Below are 18,807 nucleotides of genomic sequence, written 5' to 3'. Positions count from 1 at the left end.
GGGTCACACTCGGAACACGATTCACTTAATTTTTTTTCATCTTTTAGGACTTGTTTGAAAATCAGATGGTCACATTCATATAATGATATAGAACATTTGAAAGGGTTCACAAACTATCAAGCACCACTGTATGTCAATAAGGAGAATGGCAGCAATATTAATTGCAGAAAAACATTCCTTTCTCAACTGTTGGGATTCACAAAGACTTCTGGCTGTTCCATTCACCAATAAACAGGGCCAGAAATAGGCCTCCAGGATCCATTTCCAACGCATATTACAATAAAGGAACATCTATTGCATTTATACGACTACAACTCTCTAACCCCATCCTAGAAAAAAAACAAACCTTTTGGACACCGTGTAAAAGAACTGAAAGCAGAGTGCAATGATTTGCTCATCATTTAAACCCTTAATTGTAAATAGTACAAAGATTTCTGAAAAAGATCTGCTCATTTTGAATTTGATGCTAGCAACATGTTTCAAAAATAGTTGGGGCAAATTTCCTACTGTGGTGCATCCCCTCTCTGTTGGGAACTGAGGAGACTGAATGCTATAAGTTTGGAAGTGAAACGTCACAATCTTGGGGTCTACATTACTGTATTTTTTGTTTTATAATGCAACAAATATTTCCAATGGGTGACAGGCTGATAAGCAGGGTCTTCTTTGAAAAACACATCTTCTGGATGGCAGCATATGTTGCTCCAAAACCTGTATGTATCATTCAGCAGTAATGGTGGCGACTCCCCCTGCTATGGGCACTAATGCACCCCCATAACATTACACACGTTAGCTTTTGTACAGTGCGCTGATAGCGAATATAGTCATATGGACCTTCTGCTCTGTAGCCTGGAATATGTGACATTCATGATTTCCAGAAAGAATTTAATCAGACCAAAGCAGTTTTTCACTTCACCTCATTTTATCTTAATTGTTTCTTCTTTTCACATTTCAGGTTTAAAGTGGATGTTCACTATCAAACAATAGTGCTAATTTGAACAGCTCGTCAGAAAAAACACTTTTGTAAATGGAAAATGTTTAGTTTTGAAGCTACAGGGATTTCCAAGGACTAGGCTGGCAGCCAAATAAAAACAGTTTACACTGAACCAGTTTTGCTGTGTCTTTGATACCATTGGCTGGCAAGATTCAGCCAATCTGACCAATGACCAATGAAATGTAAATGAAGCAGGAGAGAGCAGGCAAGTGTAGTAACCAGTGACAACTTCCTGTTTGGGCAGAATGTGAGTTGGAGTCGGCGATCCCTTCCAAAGACAGATCAGCAAACAGAGGAGAGAGCATTTTAGCAGCGCTGATCCTGGTCTGTAGCTTTAAAACTACAATTACAAAACTATGAATAACAAGTGTTTTTTTCTGACAGGGGCTCTTTAAATTCAGACTAAAGGTGAGCTTCCCCTTTAAACCTCTATTGTGCAAAGAAGAAACCATATTAGAACACAATCCAGAAACACCTCCCCCTTCAGCAGTTTTACATTGCGAGGCCCATTTATCAACACTCTCGTTTTAGGGTTTTTTTTTTAAAACCGTGATTAAACTCACTTTCTCTAAAACCACGAATTTCAAGTGATTTATTAAAACAGCCTTTTAAAAAAAAAAAAAAAAGGCACAAACAAAAAAACCCAAAACACTGAAAAAGTGTGGGAAAAAATTGCAAAAACCACACATTTTTAAACAAATGGAGCATCTGTAAAATCCATAACCCTCTAATACGACGAAGCAAAGGAAGATGTTTCAGTTGGAAACAGGACAGCTGCCCATTAACGTCTACATGACAGACAGCTGGTAGATGGCAACGTTTTGCATTAGTGGTTTTTGTGGTTTAATAAATCCTGAAAATGGTATTACATGAGTTTTAGCACAAAAAACAAATTGTGAACAAAATAAAACATGAATATTAGTTACACACTGCAGGGCTTACGGCTCCAGTGGAGATTTCTGCATTAGGCTCTGCAGGCACTTTACTGCTGAAATGCCAATGGTGAGTGGCCAGTCTTGCCCCTGACAGAGCAATAGAATACAAAAAATATTGCTATGGCAGAAAATATTCCATGTTCCTGACACCGTTAGCAGCCAATGAATTAATAAAGCTTTGTGTTGGATACAGCTGAGCCTATAAATATTTCACAGCCTCTTGAGTATTGCCATCAGCCATTAATAGGCTGGGTATATTTAAAGTTGTTTCTTGATTATACCATCTAGCCACAGTTGTCATATTTACTGTTGCACTTTTTCCTTATGTACAGAATAAAGCTTGGGCTATGGAGGCAATGACAAGAAGCAGGAGACTCCATTCAAAGTTGAGCCCAATTTAAAGGGGCAGTTCACCTTTATATTAACTTATATCAGTGATCCCCAACCAGTGGCTCAGAGGCAACATGTTGCTCCCCAACCCCTTGGATGTTGCTCTTAGTGCCCCCAAACCAGGGAGTTATTTTTGAATTCCTGACTTGGGGGCAGGTTTTGGTTGAATAAAAACAAGATTTCCTACCAAATAAAGCCCCCTGTAAGCTGATAGGGTGCATAGAGGCTCCCTAATAGCCAATCCCTAATTAGCCAATAGTTTGCTAATGCAGCAAGCCCAACCACCATATGTATTAAAGCAGTGATCCCCAACCAGTGGCTCAGGGGCAACATGTTGCTCACCAACCCCTTGGATGTTGCTCCCAGTGCCAAGTTTGGGGCAAGTTTTGGTTGAATGATAGTGTGCATAGAGGCTGCCTAATAGCCAATCTTAGCCCTTATTTGGCTCCTCCATGAACTTTTATGGTGTTTGTGTTGCTCTCCAAGTCTTTTTACAATTGACTGTGGCTCACGAGTAAGAAAGGTTGGGGATCCCTGACTTATAGTATGATAAAGATTAAGTCATATAGTGGGACAGTTTGCAATTGCCTTTTTTTTTTTGAAGAGCAGGCACTATGAGCAAATCTTCAGGCAGATTGATTGAGTGCCTGCTTAAAAATAATGGTGATATCCGTTCCCCTAGCTGAAGTGTCAGGGCAGTGCACTGGAGCCTCTCTTCTCCTGTGTTGAGTTGTTGGACATATCCTATAATTTTACACTTTGCAATTGGTCTTCATTTATAATTCACGTTTTTTATTAATTGTTAAGCAGTTGTCAGGGCTCACTGACCTAGGCAATCAGGGAGTGGTTTGAACAAGAGACTGGAAGATGAATACGAGAGACCTAAACAGAAAGATAAGCAATAAAAAGCAACAATGACAATGAAATAGCCTCACAGAGCAACAGATTTTTGGCTGACCCAAATTTAAAAGATGGAAAAAGATAGAATAAAAACCTTCTGAAAAGCTGCTAAGAATAAGGTATTCTTTAAGATACTGAAGTAAAAGTTAACTCAAAGGTGAACTACTCGTTTAGGAGCCTTCCGAGATTCATTAACTCACATTTCCCTAAAATCAACTGAGCAAATTAATCACATTGAAGGATATGGAAAGCAATAACATTAGATGTATTTCCTCCCACCGTGTTTGCTATCCAATCCAAGAAATCTGAACTGGGTCGATTCAATTTGTTCTGTCATACAGTAATTTCAAAAACTACTGCTTAAAGGAACAGTAACACCAAAAACTGAGTGCACTGTTGCCCTACACTGGTAAAACTGGTGCGTTTGCTTTGGAACGACTCCTAAAGTTTATATAAATTAGCTGCTCTGTAGCTATGGGGGCAGCCAATCAAAGGAAAAAAAGGCTCCGGTTACATAGCAAATAGCAGATAAGCTTAAAGAATATAATGCTGTTCTAAAGAGCATATCTGTTATCCACTATTAAACCTGTGTCATTTAGCCCTGTTTCAATTGCCCCCATTGCTACACAGCAGCTTGTTTATATGAACTATAGCAGCCTTTCTGAAGAAATGGATATCACTTACAACATGAATAACAAAAAAAACTAATTATCTGACCAATCTCCAGCTCTAGCCTATGCCAGAAGAGGAGGTGGCCCAAATAACAAGCACTGATGGGGAGGGATACGATACATAAAATCCAACTGTAAAGCAATAGCAACTTGGTATCCTATAGCTATGGTCTGTGTGCTGAATAGAATGAAAGCTGCAGAATAAGTAAGTCATAAGGTAAAAAGGTCTTTAATATATTCTCTGATCACCCACATCCCAGAGAAGGGCAATCTCACAAGGTCAGTGCACGTGTCACAAGTATGAAGTGGCACCACAAGGGCTGAGGCACAACAGAAGGTAAGGAACTCTCTCAGACTTGCCTTCTTCTGACTGGCTGGATCAGGGAACCAATCATATCTCACATAGTGGTTACCATGCATAGCCGCTATCATTCAACCTAAAGAGAATAATCAGGCACAGACTGGAAACTTTGTACAATAACAGGGTTGCTTCTAATCTCAATTACAGGTTTTTTATGGTTGTTCCCTTTTTATAGTAACAGAAATAAAAAAGTTAAATTAGAAAACTGTGACAAAAAGGGCAAGTGAATTGGACTTGTTGCTGCTTATCCAGAGACGGCTTCTATAAATACATGATTTCAAAGTATCATAGGACAGTCAGGCCACAGTGATGTCACATCTCTTGCTAATTGGGCTGAGATTGGGTGTAGAGCTGGATTTCATGCTGCTATAGGTCCCTCACAAAGACAGATTATATTGTGATTAGATCTTGCTACGGTGTTAAGACACCTCTTTGCATATTATGGTCCATGGAGCAACAGAAGGTGGGAGATAAAGGGAGGCCCATTTGCCTCCTGTCCTCTATTAGCTGGAACTCTCTTCTTTGGTATCAGAAGTTTCTGTACTAAAAGCTTCAGCTTCTTTATTCTGCTTCTCTTTTTCTGCCTCGTCCTCATCATCCTCCTGTGGATAGATGTCGGGGTATTTCTGCATGCATTCCTGCATCGCCCGAAACTGATCCAGGCAGTCAGAGCCCTTTATCTCCTCCTGACTGTAGTGAAAGCAAGAGAAAGCCGACTTAAACTGCTCCCCACAAGGCCCGCTGGCCATGCCTCCAAGGCACGGGCAGTTCCAGTTGATGTCTCCATTTGGCAAGATGAGCCCTTAAAAATAAACACAGTAGAGTTCGTTAGGGCACTGCGCCGCACAGGTCAGCACCGCAAGATAATATACTTGATATTAATAGGAAGATGCTGTTACACAGGCAGATACTAGCTGCTGACCAAACTGAAGAACACTTAACCAGGACTTGGCCACTATTCAAGCAATTACCATTAGGGGTTACCATTAGCTATCATGGGAGCTGGGTGCAAAACTCTTGTTTAGAAGTTGACTACATCAGGCTGTGTGTTATCCGTGGCTTGGATTTTTACTTAGATCAGCCAAATTTGTCCTACTTTATAGAAGAGAATGTCTTTTCTATACGGTCTATCTGCAAACATCAGTTAGGTGTATATAAGGTGCATTATCCTGCCATAGCCTCCCTTTCGTCATGCTGTAACTTGAAGGCTAATGGCTCTCTGGAACAGTTTGTATGTGCAGTAACAACTGGAATTTGCAGGAAATTTTACTTTAGAAATGGTTTTGGACAGCAGTTAGTGATCCCTGAGAAATGACTGAATCTGGGGGTGCAGTGGAAATGAAACCTGGGTACAGTGTGTTTTTATAGATTAAAAAACTTGTCCTTTAATGGGGTACTTAACGTTTGCTTACAGAGGGCCCTAATCTTAGCAACTTTTCAGTTGGCCTACATTGTTTTGTCTTAGAATACTGCTGTCTGTATTCATTTAAAGGTAATCTACTACTTTAAGAAAAGGACTATACCATTCTATCAAATAACAAGTGTTTGGTGCAAGAGGGCTTATTATTGGCTGCTGATTTAACAAATGGCTTTTATTATGCATATGCCCTCTTGGCTACACCTCAGGCTAAGCTGCAGAAATGACAAACATCAGACTTGTGCGGCTCTAAGCCTTAGCTGGACAAGCGCTATGTTGTCTTGGAATTTTATTTTTGATCTTAAGGGCTGACCGCTCATTCATTCAATTCAAATAAAAGGAGATCCAATTATATTATGCATTAGCCTGATTAATGCCAGAAGCTTAATAAAAGCCACTGTAGGCCAGCCTTTAGATCAAAGGAAGAAAGGGTGGAATGTTACATAATGAGAAGCCTGTACAAAACAGAGGCTAAATGAGAAAAATGTGTCGGCACCAGGCTGAAATCCCGGGCAGCCTCATATCCTTGCTGTTAATCTACGGGGGTTCTAAAACCTGTTTCTGCCTTTGCTGTATCTATAGTCCAGATAAATATAAACCTGGCTAATATATTATGCAAAACATTCACACCCAGATAACAATTAAGAAATTGTGTTTTGTGTAAATTTTCACTTGATACAGCATTACAGTAAGCTAGGGCTCAACCAGCTTGCTCACCATTCTGCTACAATGGCCCCGGAATCTACATGTAGACTGGGGTAAGTAAAAATATCCAGTAGAGTGACAAATTGGTTTACATCACAATTTCCACCAATCAAATACTTGGATCACCCAGTTGATTAGACATCATGCACAGTGGACACTGGATCGGATGTGGCCAAAGAGGGGGGCTTCTAACACTGGCTTTTACAGAACAGGTACAGGGGGCCAGGGAATTTTACAGGCAGGCACTGAGGAAATTATGGAGAGGGCAGTGGAATGCTTGGTAAAGTGTAAAGTGGGGGGTTTAGTCCTCCACCCTCCTGCTCTGCACTGTGGTACACTGGATACAGGCGGAAGAGAGCTGCACAGGAGGATCCTGGAAGAGGGAACTGAACAAGACACTGTCCTGATGAGAGTCAGATTCTAAGCAATGTTAATATGAATGCATTTTGTTACAACAGCGCCACATGCTGGTCACTTTCTGAACCTAACGTAGTCAAGGGTGCTGTTGGGGGGGGGGAAGAAAGAGGTGACCAACAGGTGGCGCTGTAACAAAATGAGTACTTAATCCCTTAATATCTTGGAACTAAAAAAACAATGAATGTAAATTGCAAAAGTGCTTACAATAGCACTCTCATCAGTTTTACATCAACTACAACAACTAAAGGATGACATATTCTTTGAACTGAAACAGGCCCATATTTGTGTAAGTTGTCACTTGCTGTTATTTGTAGCTGAATTTCCATAAAATGTCATATAATCACCTTAACACCACTATCTTTCACCTAAACTATAGCTGTCTATTTCACACAAAGAAGCAAAAGAATATGTAAACCATGCTACATGTAAAAAGTCATTTTGCATAGATTTAGGCTACTGTGTAAATATGCACCTTTACATCTATTAATGTGTTTTTATGTAGTTTCCCCTGCAGCCCCTTTGCATAAAGCTTCTAACAGAATGGTTACCCTGGATTCACATTTAATTCTACAACAGAATGAAACATATTCCGAGTCTCTGAACCTCCTCCATCACAGATAAGCATGCAAAGATAATCGGACAGCGTTGGCTTCCGAAAACTGGAGCGTGCTTAGAGTTATTCGCTGACACTGCATGCTCAGTTAATCTAGTTTGGATCCACAGCCTTTCCACATTTAACTGTTTGGAACCATCGGCCACCTGTATGAGAACCACATCCAGATACTGAATAGAAACAAGAGGCAGCAAATAATAAAAGAATACACTGAGCTTGAGTGCTGTATTGTTATGGACTTTATAAAGGTTGGGGGAAAACAAAAACAACCAAATGAATGCTTTAGAAAAAAATGGCAGTAGATCTGTGGGTGTCAGCCCCCAAAGCAATTATACTGGAGAATCAGAATTCAATATCATGTACAATAGTATTCATTGCCTAAAAGACAAAACATGATTGGCCAACAATCCCTATTAGTGAAAATAGCATTAAAAAAAATCAGCAAGTGAAGGGCTAGTTTAACATTCATGGTTTAAAATGGAGACAACAATAGAATTCTAAGGTAATTGGTAGTTTTATAAGTATTAATTAAAACATAACCTTTTTTTTCCTTCTTTGAGACTATATTGATGAATCATGTGAAGCAATAACAATAACTTTGTGAATATGATCAAGTAAAATCATGTACCTCTCTGAAATAATCAAGTTACTCTTCACTAACCTCCTTTTAGCAATCTGTCTCTACATGCAGCTTTGTGTCCGAGTTGGTTATTTTGAAGGAAAGTTAGCTTTATACACTGTCAAGGCAAAGGGAAATATTTGACCTATCGACCAAAATGTGACTGACCCTTGTCTGAATAAAGACAGATTGCTGAGGGGGAGAGTGAACAGTAACTTTTCAGATACAGTACATTATTTTAATTGATTATATCCATCAAGTTCCTTATTTTTCTTGTGATACCTCCCCTTAAAGACCAGCATTGATTATTTGCAGTATGTTATTTGCCTGCTGTTTGCTCTTAAGATGCTGCAGTTCACTCTCCGGCCAGCTGAGGGAGCTAGCACCCCACCACATTACTTTAAACTTCATACTCTGACAAAAATAGGCAATAACAACCTGAAGCCACTGCAGTGCTTCAATATACAAGTGATTAAGACATAATACTTTTTTAAGTATGCCAGTAAATCACTCGTTGTTTAACATTGATAACTACAGTGTGACTTTGCCTTTAATATGTTGATCTGTAGGCATGAAGTAGACCCCAAGAGTGTTGGAGCCAGCACAGCATAAGTATGAGCAGCGTAAGCATGACCGATAGCCCATAAAAAACAATAAAAGAATTAAACGCCCATTCATCTCTAAAGAATGACATGGAAATCTAATACAAACTGATTTCCATAAGACAATATTTTTTTTATACCACTGTTGCACTCATGATGTAGCTCCCATCAGAAATGATGGCGATTTATGTGAAAAGTCTTAAAGCTTCTAAAATTATCTTTTGCACCTATGACCTTGCAGTTGTTGTAGAACAAAGACTCAGCTGATGTAAAGTGCAGGCAACACACTACTATCTATAGCTCAAGCATTATTACACAGCTCACACTCTGGCTCTTACTGACCATGGTCCTCATAAGGGTCATTTGGATCATCTGCGATCAGCTCGGCGCTACTGGGAGTTTCATGGTCCTCCTTGGTTACAAAAATGATTTTGTCCTTTCCTGAAACGTACATGAGAAACAATTAGGCTTTAGAATCACAACAATCCATTCTATTTGGGAACTGTAAATTAAAATAGTTACTATGCTATGATATCTGCACATTGTTTGGTATTAGGAAATTAAAGTTGCTTTGTAAGTTGCTGCAGGAAGGCAAGTGTTTATGTGCTAAAATATCTAGCAATGGTATTCTTGCCATTGTACTAATGAAATAAATGCAGGGTTACAGTAAATACCATATAAAAAAGTTTAATTGCCTTCAAAAATGAACACAGACCAATCAGTATAACACAACTGCAGTCTATTATTTGACATTTCAGCAATAATTGGTTTGATATAAATATATATATTGTACAAATACATAGAATAGCAATCACACTTTTACATTGAATATTACAATGCCCATACCTGGTGCACTCTAACCTTCCAGTTTGTGCCTGTATGTTAGATTGTAAGCTCTACGGAGCAGGGACCTCCTTCCTACTGTGTCTCATACCACATGGCACTTATTCCCTGTGCATTTATATATATTTATTGTATTTATTTATTATATCACTTGTCCTCCCTGTGTGTAATTCTGTATATTGTAAGATTGTACAGCGCTGCATACCCTTGTGGCGCTTTATAAATAAAGTTATACATACATACATAGACATAAACCCTTTGCCCTGATTTTAGAAGCAGAATTCTGCAATAAATAACACATGCTTTATACAATTAAAAGGGATCTATATCCAAATAGAAAGCTAATGTATGCCTATGCCATGCCTTCATAGTTAAACTGCCCCCTGGGTTGCTGACATTGATCTAATGAGCCCAGACGTAGAGAAAATGACTGTTAAATGCTAAAGAGTTCAGAGGAGGACCCTGGGTAAGTTTCCAGTAATCCATTTCCTTGGGTTTAGATCCCCACTAAGAGGCTCAAACAGACATAAGTTCCCAATGACCTTGCAAATAGCGAACTCATTGCAGGCAGCAGAGAGCCTTAGCAGGGGATACTGTCCCTTTAAGGAACTCCGAGGCCAGGTTTTCCCTTGTATAACCCTCAGGGTTCGGTTCCATGCCCAGCCCCTGTGTCCCTGTGCCCTCTGTCACTTTGTGCGGCCTCTCTCCCCTCCAGTTCTCCTTACTGCCAGGCTGCCCCCATTGCAGCTCTTCTCTGGCCCAGTCCCCCTGTGACACAGGCAGCTCGGCTCCCACCCCGTACCCCGGGCACATTCCCACTCACCTTCCTGCCTGCAGTAGGACATGGCTGCAGCTCCACAACACGGCGCCCGGCACAGCACCGCCTGCGCACACCAATCACGTCACACTGCGCGACTCACACAGAGGACCCCGCACATAGGCCTGCCCTCCTAGCTGCCTGACAGTAATTCATAACCTCCACCCTCACCAATTCCACCCTAGTCTCCATGCGTAGTATAGCTCATAGGATATTACTGACAATAAGCGCCACTGAATAGAACCAGGGAGGCGTTAAAAACTACATTTCCCGTGACACTGCGCGGAAGGCCAGCTACGCATGCGCAGAATGTACTGACGTGTCAGGGAGGCAACTTTGTAGCAAGAAGTTCTGGTAGGAGATAAAGTAGAGAGCGTCTGCGGAAAAGTTTATCATCCTAAGGCAGCCAGGATGAAGGGACATGTAAGTGACTTTCATTTCCATATACATCCTGTAACATTACTGTAATAGTAACCCCAAGGTGCCACCATATGTTTTATAGTGTGAAACAAATGCAGTAATAACTGTAGGGCTAAAAAATTGTGTTAATGCCAATTAAGACTCCTAGCCTATTGCACATTGTTCTCATCACATTATCCTTTTATTTATTATTATTATTATTATTATTAATAACATTTATTTACGTTTCCCTTTTTCCCTTTCCCTTTCCCCCTGGTTCATGATGTTGAAAAAAAAAAAATCTTGTAAACATTATAAGTAAAGCTCAGTATTGGTATTGTACTAATGCTAGATTTTGATGCAATCTTGAAAACTTAAATAAAGAGTTTAAAAAAAGTTTGTTAATGTCCAGCACTTCATAGTGCTTGCGCCCCTAACGTACTTTATTAAGCAGACTCTAGTCTACACTAAAAAAAATGGCTTTTCTTGCAGGGTAAGGAACAAGTTCCCCCGCTGCAAAGTTCATGTAGGAGATACTATATAATTCAGTAAAATAGCTTCCAACATAAACAGCTGATGTCCCTCTATAATAAGCAGGGCATATTAATAGTTAAAATGAATAATTAATGTGCTAATAAGTCAGTCAGCTCATTGGGGGCAGTGGAATTTACCTTAAGTTTTTTAATTCATTGGTGGTCAATTGAGTTTGTCTCTGCCCCTGGGAAACAATCTCCCGGGTTTGACAGCTCTGAATATGACACATTTTGTGTCCTGGACTGGCAATTTGTCCATTCTGGCCAATGCCAAAGGGCTGCTGTAAGATGCCATTGATAGTCACTATTAATTGGGCTTGTACTTCAAATCACCTGTACTGACCAATTATGAACTGAGAGCACAAAATGTGCTGCATGGCATGTATTGTTGATTAAAGCACGTATACTACTATGTCTGAGCAATTTCTTTACAAAGTTAATGTTTGGTTACGCCGAGCTTGTGTACTATGCTGAAACATATTTGAATATAAATGCAGCTATGCAGGTAGAAGGCCTCAGAACAGCGCATAATCAGGTTTAAATAAATATTTATAGAAAAATAAATTGAGCAGAATACTTACATATAGGCAGGGTGTGTTAGTTTGGAAGCACAATTGCTGTTTCCAAGTAGCATCATGGTAATAACTGCCTTTTATTAATCACAGGACTTAAGGCAACAGGTACAATTATCTCTCCAAACGTGCTTCATGGGTAGATGATTATGTTCAGATCTGTCAACGCAGGGAGTTTTCTTTTATGGAAGTGACGGTATGCGCATGTGCAGGTGGCAGGGAAATCAGGATACTCCCGAATTTTTTGGGAGGGTTGACACCTCTGTAATGGCACATAGTAAGTTAGGTTGAAAAAAGACATATGCCATAATGCCTATATATAACCTGCTAGTTGAGCTATGTCTGTGTGCTTTAAAGGAATCACATAGTATAAGTGAAAACTCTCATAATATGAGAGACAAAAGGCATCAATTCTGGACCAGCAATGCCTGGAGATGGGGTATACAATGGTTAGAATGTGCTCCAGTGGTAAAATGGCTGTGGCTAAACCTCATCAGCATGCAGTGGATGTAGGATAATTAGTTACATTTAGGTTGCAGTATAATTTATGCCACAGGCCACATACAAGTTAGACTTCCTACTTGTGTAGCAGGTATGGCAGGTGTCTGTTTCACAAATCTATCCAGGATGGGCTATTTTCATCAAGTGTCAAGGTCTCCTTGCCTGACCTGCCTACATTATTAGCAGAATTCTTCTAATGATTGTTTTCCCATTTGCCAGCCCAGGGACAATATGAAGGAGCACACTACAGTGAGGAGTGAACAGAAGCCTGGATTCTTGGAGCGTCTCAGTGACACAGCAGGAGGGATGCTGGTTGGGCTCCTTGCTTTCTCCCTTTCCTTTTATCTCCTATTTACTAATGAGGTGAGTACATTAAGAGGGGAATACATTCATTCCAGCCTGGTGCCATTCAGGGCTATGCCATACGGTGCTACTTGTCGCAGCTACAAACCACCAGAAAACACCCTGCCATAGACAATACTGAGAACTGTTTCTGCTAAAACACACGTAGAGACGATTATCAGTACTGTCTATTTTGTAGCTGCAACAAGTAGCTCTATGTGTCATTGCCCTTAGGGCTGGCAATACTGCTAATTGCTGAGGAGGGCCGTAGCTAATGGGAGATTATTTGGTGTTTCTGTCACTATAGCATTTACACCTAATTATTTTCCACTGATTGCTGCTCCAACACAGTAGATAGGAGTCCTGCTTACTAGTGATGAAAAATTTTTTACCCACAACCAACCCATACCTGCTCTTTAGATACCCACACCCACCCGGCCTGCTGAGCTGCATCCATTTATATACCGGCCCAACCCACCCCGCCTCTGTCTTATATACACTGCCGGAGGTGAAAATGGGGCACAGTTAGGTCGACCCGAATAATTGCTGTGTGCGTTGGCCTGAACTCACCCGACCTGAGGGTAAACCCACACGTTTTGGGCTGTTCCACTCGGCACTACTGCTGAACATGAGTATATAATATTCTTAACCTGTGGGTGAAGAATAAGCTATTTTATCTTGGAAACATCATAAAAAAATATAACTAAAGTAATATACATTAGTATGAATTAGTACACTTATGTTATCTATGTTTTTTTTTTTTTATAGCATCAACACATTTTATGCAGCACTTTACAAAGATTATACATCAGTTACTGTCCCAGTGGGGCTTAAAGACTAGGGTCGCATTTACACAAATTATTGAAAGCTTCAGGCATCAATTAACCTGTCTGTATGTTTCTGGAGATTGGAAAGAAACCCATACATACAACTTACAACTTACAAACTATTTGTAGATAGTGCCTGGGCCAGAATCAATTTAAGACCCCAGCATAACAAGGCAGGAATCCATCTTACTGCCCTGTGATCATAGATCCTCTTTAACACTTGGCTGGTGTACAGCCGTGGACCCACGAAAAGTGTTGTATCATAGTGTATGTTTTTAATGCTGGATCAATAACATGATGCAACTGAGAGAGAGATTGTAAAAAAGAATTTGATCCTAAACCTCAAACCTTCTCTTATCTCAGGTAGCAGTACCCCTGAAGTTACCAGGGCTGGCAAAAAGCCACTCCTGGTAACTTCAAGAGCCGAAATTCCGATTTTTTTAATTTGAAATTTCATCTTTCCTAGTGCAGAGAGCACTATTGCGCACTGTGCACTACCGATGTGGCCCCCTCCAACACAAAAAACCTAAGTGCGGAGGGGCAATTGGGGCAGAATCCCCTAGGCTGCCTCAGGGTGTCACTAGGGGCTGAAACACCCCTGTACTTAGCACTGCTCTACCGTATGTTCTGTTATCAGTCCCTTATCTGTATCTGGTAATGCCAATCTCTTTCTTGTTTTCTCAGGGCCGAGCTGTACAGACAGCAACTTCCCTTGATGAAGGGCTCTCCATTGTTGTTCCAGTGGGCAACATCCACTCAATAGACCATCAAAATGAAGCAAACCTGGTGCATTTGTCTGGAGCACTTCGGACTTCTAAGGTAGTCATTAGCATATAAATTAAACTTTAGTTACCAGTATAACCAGTACTTCACCAGGAAGGCAAAATAGTGACAAGCTGTGTTCTATAACCTTGGTGTGTCGTACCTGGTTTGGAGAACTCATACTGAACATTTTAGTCAGTCTGCCCTACTTCCACTGTTTCTTGCATAAGTAAAGAGAAATCTGCTTTTTCTGTGTTGATTTTTATTTCTAGTGTAGGTATCGGTGTATTCAGGTGTGTAATAAACATACACAGAGTCTGTGCACTACTGCTAATTGTGCTGCAAGATGGCCACCATTTGCATCTATATAAAATCTCATGTTCTGTGCTGCTTATCTTTTGATGTAATGATATGTTTTGACTTTAGAAACTCCTTACACCTATAGGACAGTGCAGTACTGATACACCTTCGGTTTTATTTTCCCTATCCCCATGTAGCCATTGTATGATCCAAATTATGGCGTTTCCATTCATTGTGTAAAGCTGAAGCGTCAGGTTGAAATGTACCAGTGGATTGAATATGAAGAATCAAGGTAAGATTCTATCTTCATTGCTGGACCCTGGATCAACATTGTACATTTGAAATATACTTATATTTTTTCTCTGGGGTCCTTGCCCAACAGGATTTTCAAACCTGCCAGATAGATACTTTTCTTGATTTTCACCCAGATATTGGTCAAGCAGTCCCAATCACCCCAAACGCAGGTCAATTATGTGTCAACTTGGTCTAGATGTGCCAAGTCTTCAGCTTGTATCAGCTCAGTTGTGTAACTCTAGAGGAAAGCAGACTCTGAGGTTGCAGGGGGGCCCAGACCACAGGCTCTGCTTTCTCTATAGGTCTAAGAAATCCCCCCTACCTACTTGGCGCGAGTGGCCGGGGAGCAGGGAACACTGGCGGCGGGTGAAAGGAGGGCTGGGTAGGTGTGCGCTGGGCCCCTCTGAAGATTGTTTTCTGCGAGGTGGGGGCCGCGTGTCGTTGTTATGCCGCTGTATCAGCCTATATATGCCCAGCATAAAAACTACTTGAAATTATTTTAGTAATTCGTTCATATCATATAATTTAAGTTGAAATAGTTACTTCGAATATGTGAGAGATATTTCTGACATACACAGTTTTGAATAGGCACACCAGAGTTTTTACAAACAGAATTTACTGTCAAACTGGCAGTTACATTTGCATGTCACACCTATATAAATATGAATTTATTTTGAAAAAGATTTTGGGCCTTTTTTTCATGTAAAATAAACAACCCAGGTGTTAACTAGAAATCACCTACCCTATTGCAGATTCCCTTCTGCTGAATTGCAGCACCTCCTGCTGGAATATTCTGGGTATTGCAGTTTATCCACAGCTACAAGCTTTATAGGAATTCTACTCAAAAGTTTTGGGTAGAGCAGTCTTTATTAGTGTGGGGATGCAAATAGTGGTGACTTCCTAGGTCCATAAAATATATGTGTATATATAATATTATTCGTTATTATATATATTAGTGATGAACGAATCTGTGTTTCGCTGAAAATTTTGCAAAACAGCAAGAAATTTGCCAAATGCATTGAAGTGAATTGGTAACACATTTTTTACGTGTGACAATTTTTTTTCTCATGTGCACAGTTTTTTTCTAACTCCAAATGCATTAAAGTCTGTGTTTTTTCTCACTTCTTCCCGCACCTTTTCATGCGCTCAACTTTTTTCTGATTCCAAATACAAAGTCAATTGGCATTTTTTCTCTGTGAACTTTTTGCCACAGCAAATTTTTGGTGGAGTTTTGTGAAAAAAAATTGCCTAAAAAATTGGCTAAAAAAAATGGCTAAATGCAGAATTTCGCTGTGAATCCATGCCGGGTGACAAAATGTGCTCATTACTATATTATCATATATTTTTTATTAACATCATTCATATTACATTAAGTTGTATTCAACTTTGTAAAACTCATATTTGCAGACAGTATGAAGAAAATGGAGAACAGAAAACAGAGACAAGATACACCTACAGTGAGTAGCTTTCAAAACTAGAATAGAAATAACAAATCCTTCTCCCAGTAAAAGTGGCTAATGCCATTGACTATTTTCATGGGATTTAAAAAGCTTGTTCCTTATTTAATCTGTTGCCATTACACTTAAGTTAGTGGCAAACTATACTCTTTAATGCTGAAAAGCCTAGAAAGAATACATAATGATTTAATTGCCTACCCTTGTTCTACTTTTTGTAAAATGACATTTAAGTAACTGTACTTCCTAGATACTGAATGGCGATCGGAAATTGTGAGCAGCAGGCATTTTGATCGAGAGATTGCGCATCAGAATCCCAGGTGAGTGGCACACAGTTTACAAAACCACAGAAATATCATTGGAAAAGTCAAATCCACTTGTTATCTATATTTCATTGTCTGTTCTTGCTACATGCTGATCTAATAGCCTACTGTATTGTAGGAGACTTGTATTCTTTGGAGATAAGGGTACTCCCTTTCCTTAATTATACTCATTAAATAAGTTACAGTAGAGACAAGGTGTCATCAACGAAAAGATAGAAGTGCTTGAGGGTTTGGATTTAGTTTTACCAAATATATAAATTTCCTGGCACCATAGACAAATTAAAATCCTTCTGGTTCTTTTCTTTTGATTGAGGGTGACAAGTGACCTCCGTTGGGAATCTGCACATTTTGTTCTGTATATTCTTACCCCAGTGGCTAACAAGCTTACGGAATGCCTACAGTGAGATGTGGAGAAACAGTGGGGCAAACAGTGATTTGTATGTTAAAAAAGTGGTGGAACAATAAATGTGTTGTCATAAAATTTCATTTGTAGGTTATGAGGGATAATGTACCCCCTACTGTCATTTGTATGGATATACTAAGTCACTGAGGAGTTCTGTGACCTTTATAACAACTGAACCTTTAAAAAGTCACATAACCTCTCAACATTATACTCTGTATAGCCCTAACTGCTGGAAAACTGACAGTTGGTCTCTTTCAGTGCCATGGCTGTGGAATCTTTTACTGCTGTATCTTCAGATGTACAAGTTGGAAGTTACTACTTGTCAAAAGGTAAGACGCTGCTTCTGGTATGGGGAGATTGGGTATATTTCAGTGCTAGAATGCCAGCAACGTGGCTATAAGTATTTTCTGTCATATTTATTGCTTTGTACTGGAGCACAGTGCACAGCGTTACAACAATCAATTATAACTAGAACTTGGGAATAAGCCACCTGATACATGTGTAAATACTGCCCTAGATCCCAAATAAAAAACATAATAATAAAGTAGTAGGCAGTTTCACACATGAATCATTAATTTGGTGCACCAAACAATCATAGATTTATCCAATATTCAAGTAAAAAATGTCTCTTAGTAAATGTATACCTAGAAATGCATAGAGTCCTGCACAGCAATCCTCTAGCAACCTATTTATGTCCACTCCCCTCTTACATTTTTCAGGTCTTGTTGATAAAATCGATAATTTCAAGCAGATGAGCCTGTCTCAGTTGGGGAACCCACATGCTGATGTGATTGCAGATGGGGGTTATTTCTACCACAGCGCCAACCCCAAAAGTCCGGAGGTATGTTGTGTTCCTTGGATTAGTAATCTATTCTGGTACATTTGAGTGAGTCTGGAATAAACTATAGTCTTTTTCTTTTACACTCAGGTGGGGGACCTGCGCATTTCTTTCTGGTACGCTGGCGTGGCCCTGGGTGGTGCCCAGTTTGGGCAGCCAGATATGGTAACTATTTAAGTTACAGGCTAATATTAAACAAACGAACATAATATGCTTCAGCTAAGGCTGGGCAAATGTGTTGTAAGCCATGAACAACTGTCTCACTCTTATACAGTAACATCATTAATGGGACTGGGCTTTGGCTCTTTCCTTTCAGTTTTAACCTGCACTGAGAGGCCAGTGGTTTTCCTTATCTAACTCTGCCTCTGGGAGAGAAGTTTTCTGCAAGTGTTTTTTTTTTTTTTTTTTACATTTCTCCACATGAAAGTGTTCCCATACATTGGGTGGGGTAAACATTATATCTTATAGCAAATTCTAAAAGTTTTTCTCAATCTATACAAATATCAGTTTAAAAAGTTGCTGAAAATGTTTCCAACTTTCTGGCACAGTTGTGGCTGATGGGTTAAAACGAATGCAATGGTGTTCTCACTTTGACATGAATCCTGCAATAATTTTCTAAGTGCGATTGGCATCATTTCTGCCGTTCGTTGTGAGAGTAACATGTGTGCCATATGCTTTTGGGCATCTGTGCTGCTCCTATTAACAGATCTAATGGATCCTTCCAATTGCATTGGGTTGTATTCTCAGTTATCTCTCTGTTTGGGCTTCAGGTCAGTGTGATTGCTCGGCAGAGAGGAGGGGAGCTGGGTGCCTATAAAACTAAATCTGGGGATGTGCTGGAGCTGTTACACATGGGGACCTACAGCGCTCAGGTGAGTAGCCTCTTCTCTTGCTCATAATGACAACAGAACAATGATTGGTGAAACTAGAAAACATGACATGGAACCCACAAGCTGTACTTCTTATTAAACCCCAGTA

At 39.9% G+C, this 18,807-nt stretch overlaps 2 protein-coding genes across 2 annotated transcripts in view; one reads left to right on the top strand and one right to left on the bottom strand.

The window, feature by feature from the left end:
• Positions 1 to 4,093: 4,093 nt before the first annotated feature.
• chchd4 (coiled-coil-helix-coiled-coil-helix domain containing 4) lies at positions 4,094 to 10,366 on the bottom strand. Its single transcript, NM_203547.1, is given in 3 exon segments — positions 4,094 to 5,050; positions 8,964 to 9,062; positions 10,288 to 10,366. Coding segments are annotated over 3 exon segments (420 nt in total). The 5' UTR covers positions 10,310 to 10,366; the 3' UTR covers positions 4,094 to 4,751.
• Positions 10,367 to 10,577: 211 nt separating this feature from the next.
• tmem43 (transmembrane protein 43) overlaps positions 10,578 to 18,807 on the top strand; it is a 12,791-nt gene continuing 4,561 nt past the window's right edge. The window contains exons 1-10 of the mRNA XM_002938231.5: positions 10,578 to 10,704; positions 12,506 to 12,649; positions 14,140 to 14,274; positions 14,715 to 14,809; positions 16,219 to 16,268; positions 16,516 to 16,585; positions 17,250 to 17,320; positions 17,711 to 17,832; positions 17,920 to 17,994; positions 18,600 to 18,701. Of these exons, the coding sequence (XP_002938277.1) occupies positions 10,693 to 10,704; positions 12,506 to 12,649; positions 14,140 to 14,274; positions 14,715 to 14,809; positions 16,219 to 16,268; positions 16,516 to 16,585; positions 17,250 to 17,320; positions 17,711 to 17,832; positions 17,920 to 17,994; positions 18,600 to 18,701 (876 nt within the window). The 5' untranslated portion in view covers positions 10,578 to 10,692. The remainder of the gene's footprint in view (positions 10,705 to 12,505; positions 12,650 to 14,139; positions 14,275 to 14,714; positions 14,810 to 16,218; positions 16,269 to 16,515; positions 16,586 to 17,249; positions 17,321 to 17,710; positions 17,833 to 17,919; positions 17,995 to 18,599; positions 18,702 to 18,807) is intronic.

The sequence above is a fragment of the Xenopus tropicalis genome, chromosome 4 (assembly GCF_000004195.4).
Source record: "Xenopus tropicalis strain Nigerian chromosome 4, UCB_Xtro_10.0, whole genome shotgun sequence".
Taxonomy (NCBI): Eukaryota; Metazoa; Chordata; class Amphibia; order Anura; family Pipidae; genus Xenopus; species Xenopus tropicalis.
Note: the sequence above shows the minus strand (reverse complement) of the source record. Positions and strands in the feature narration are given on the sequence as shown.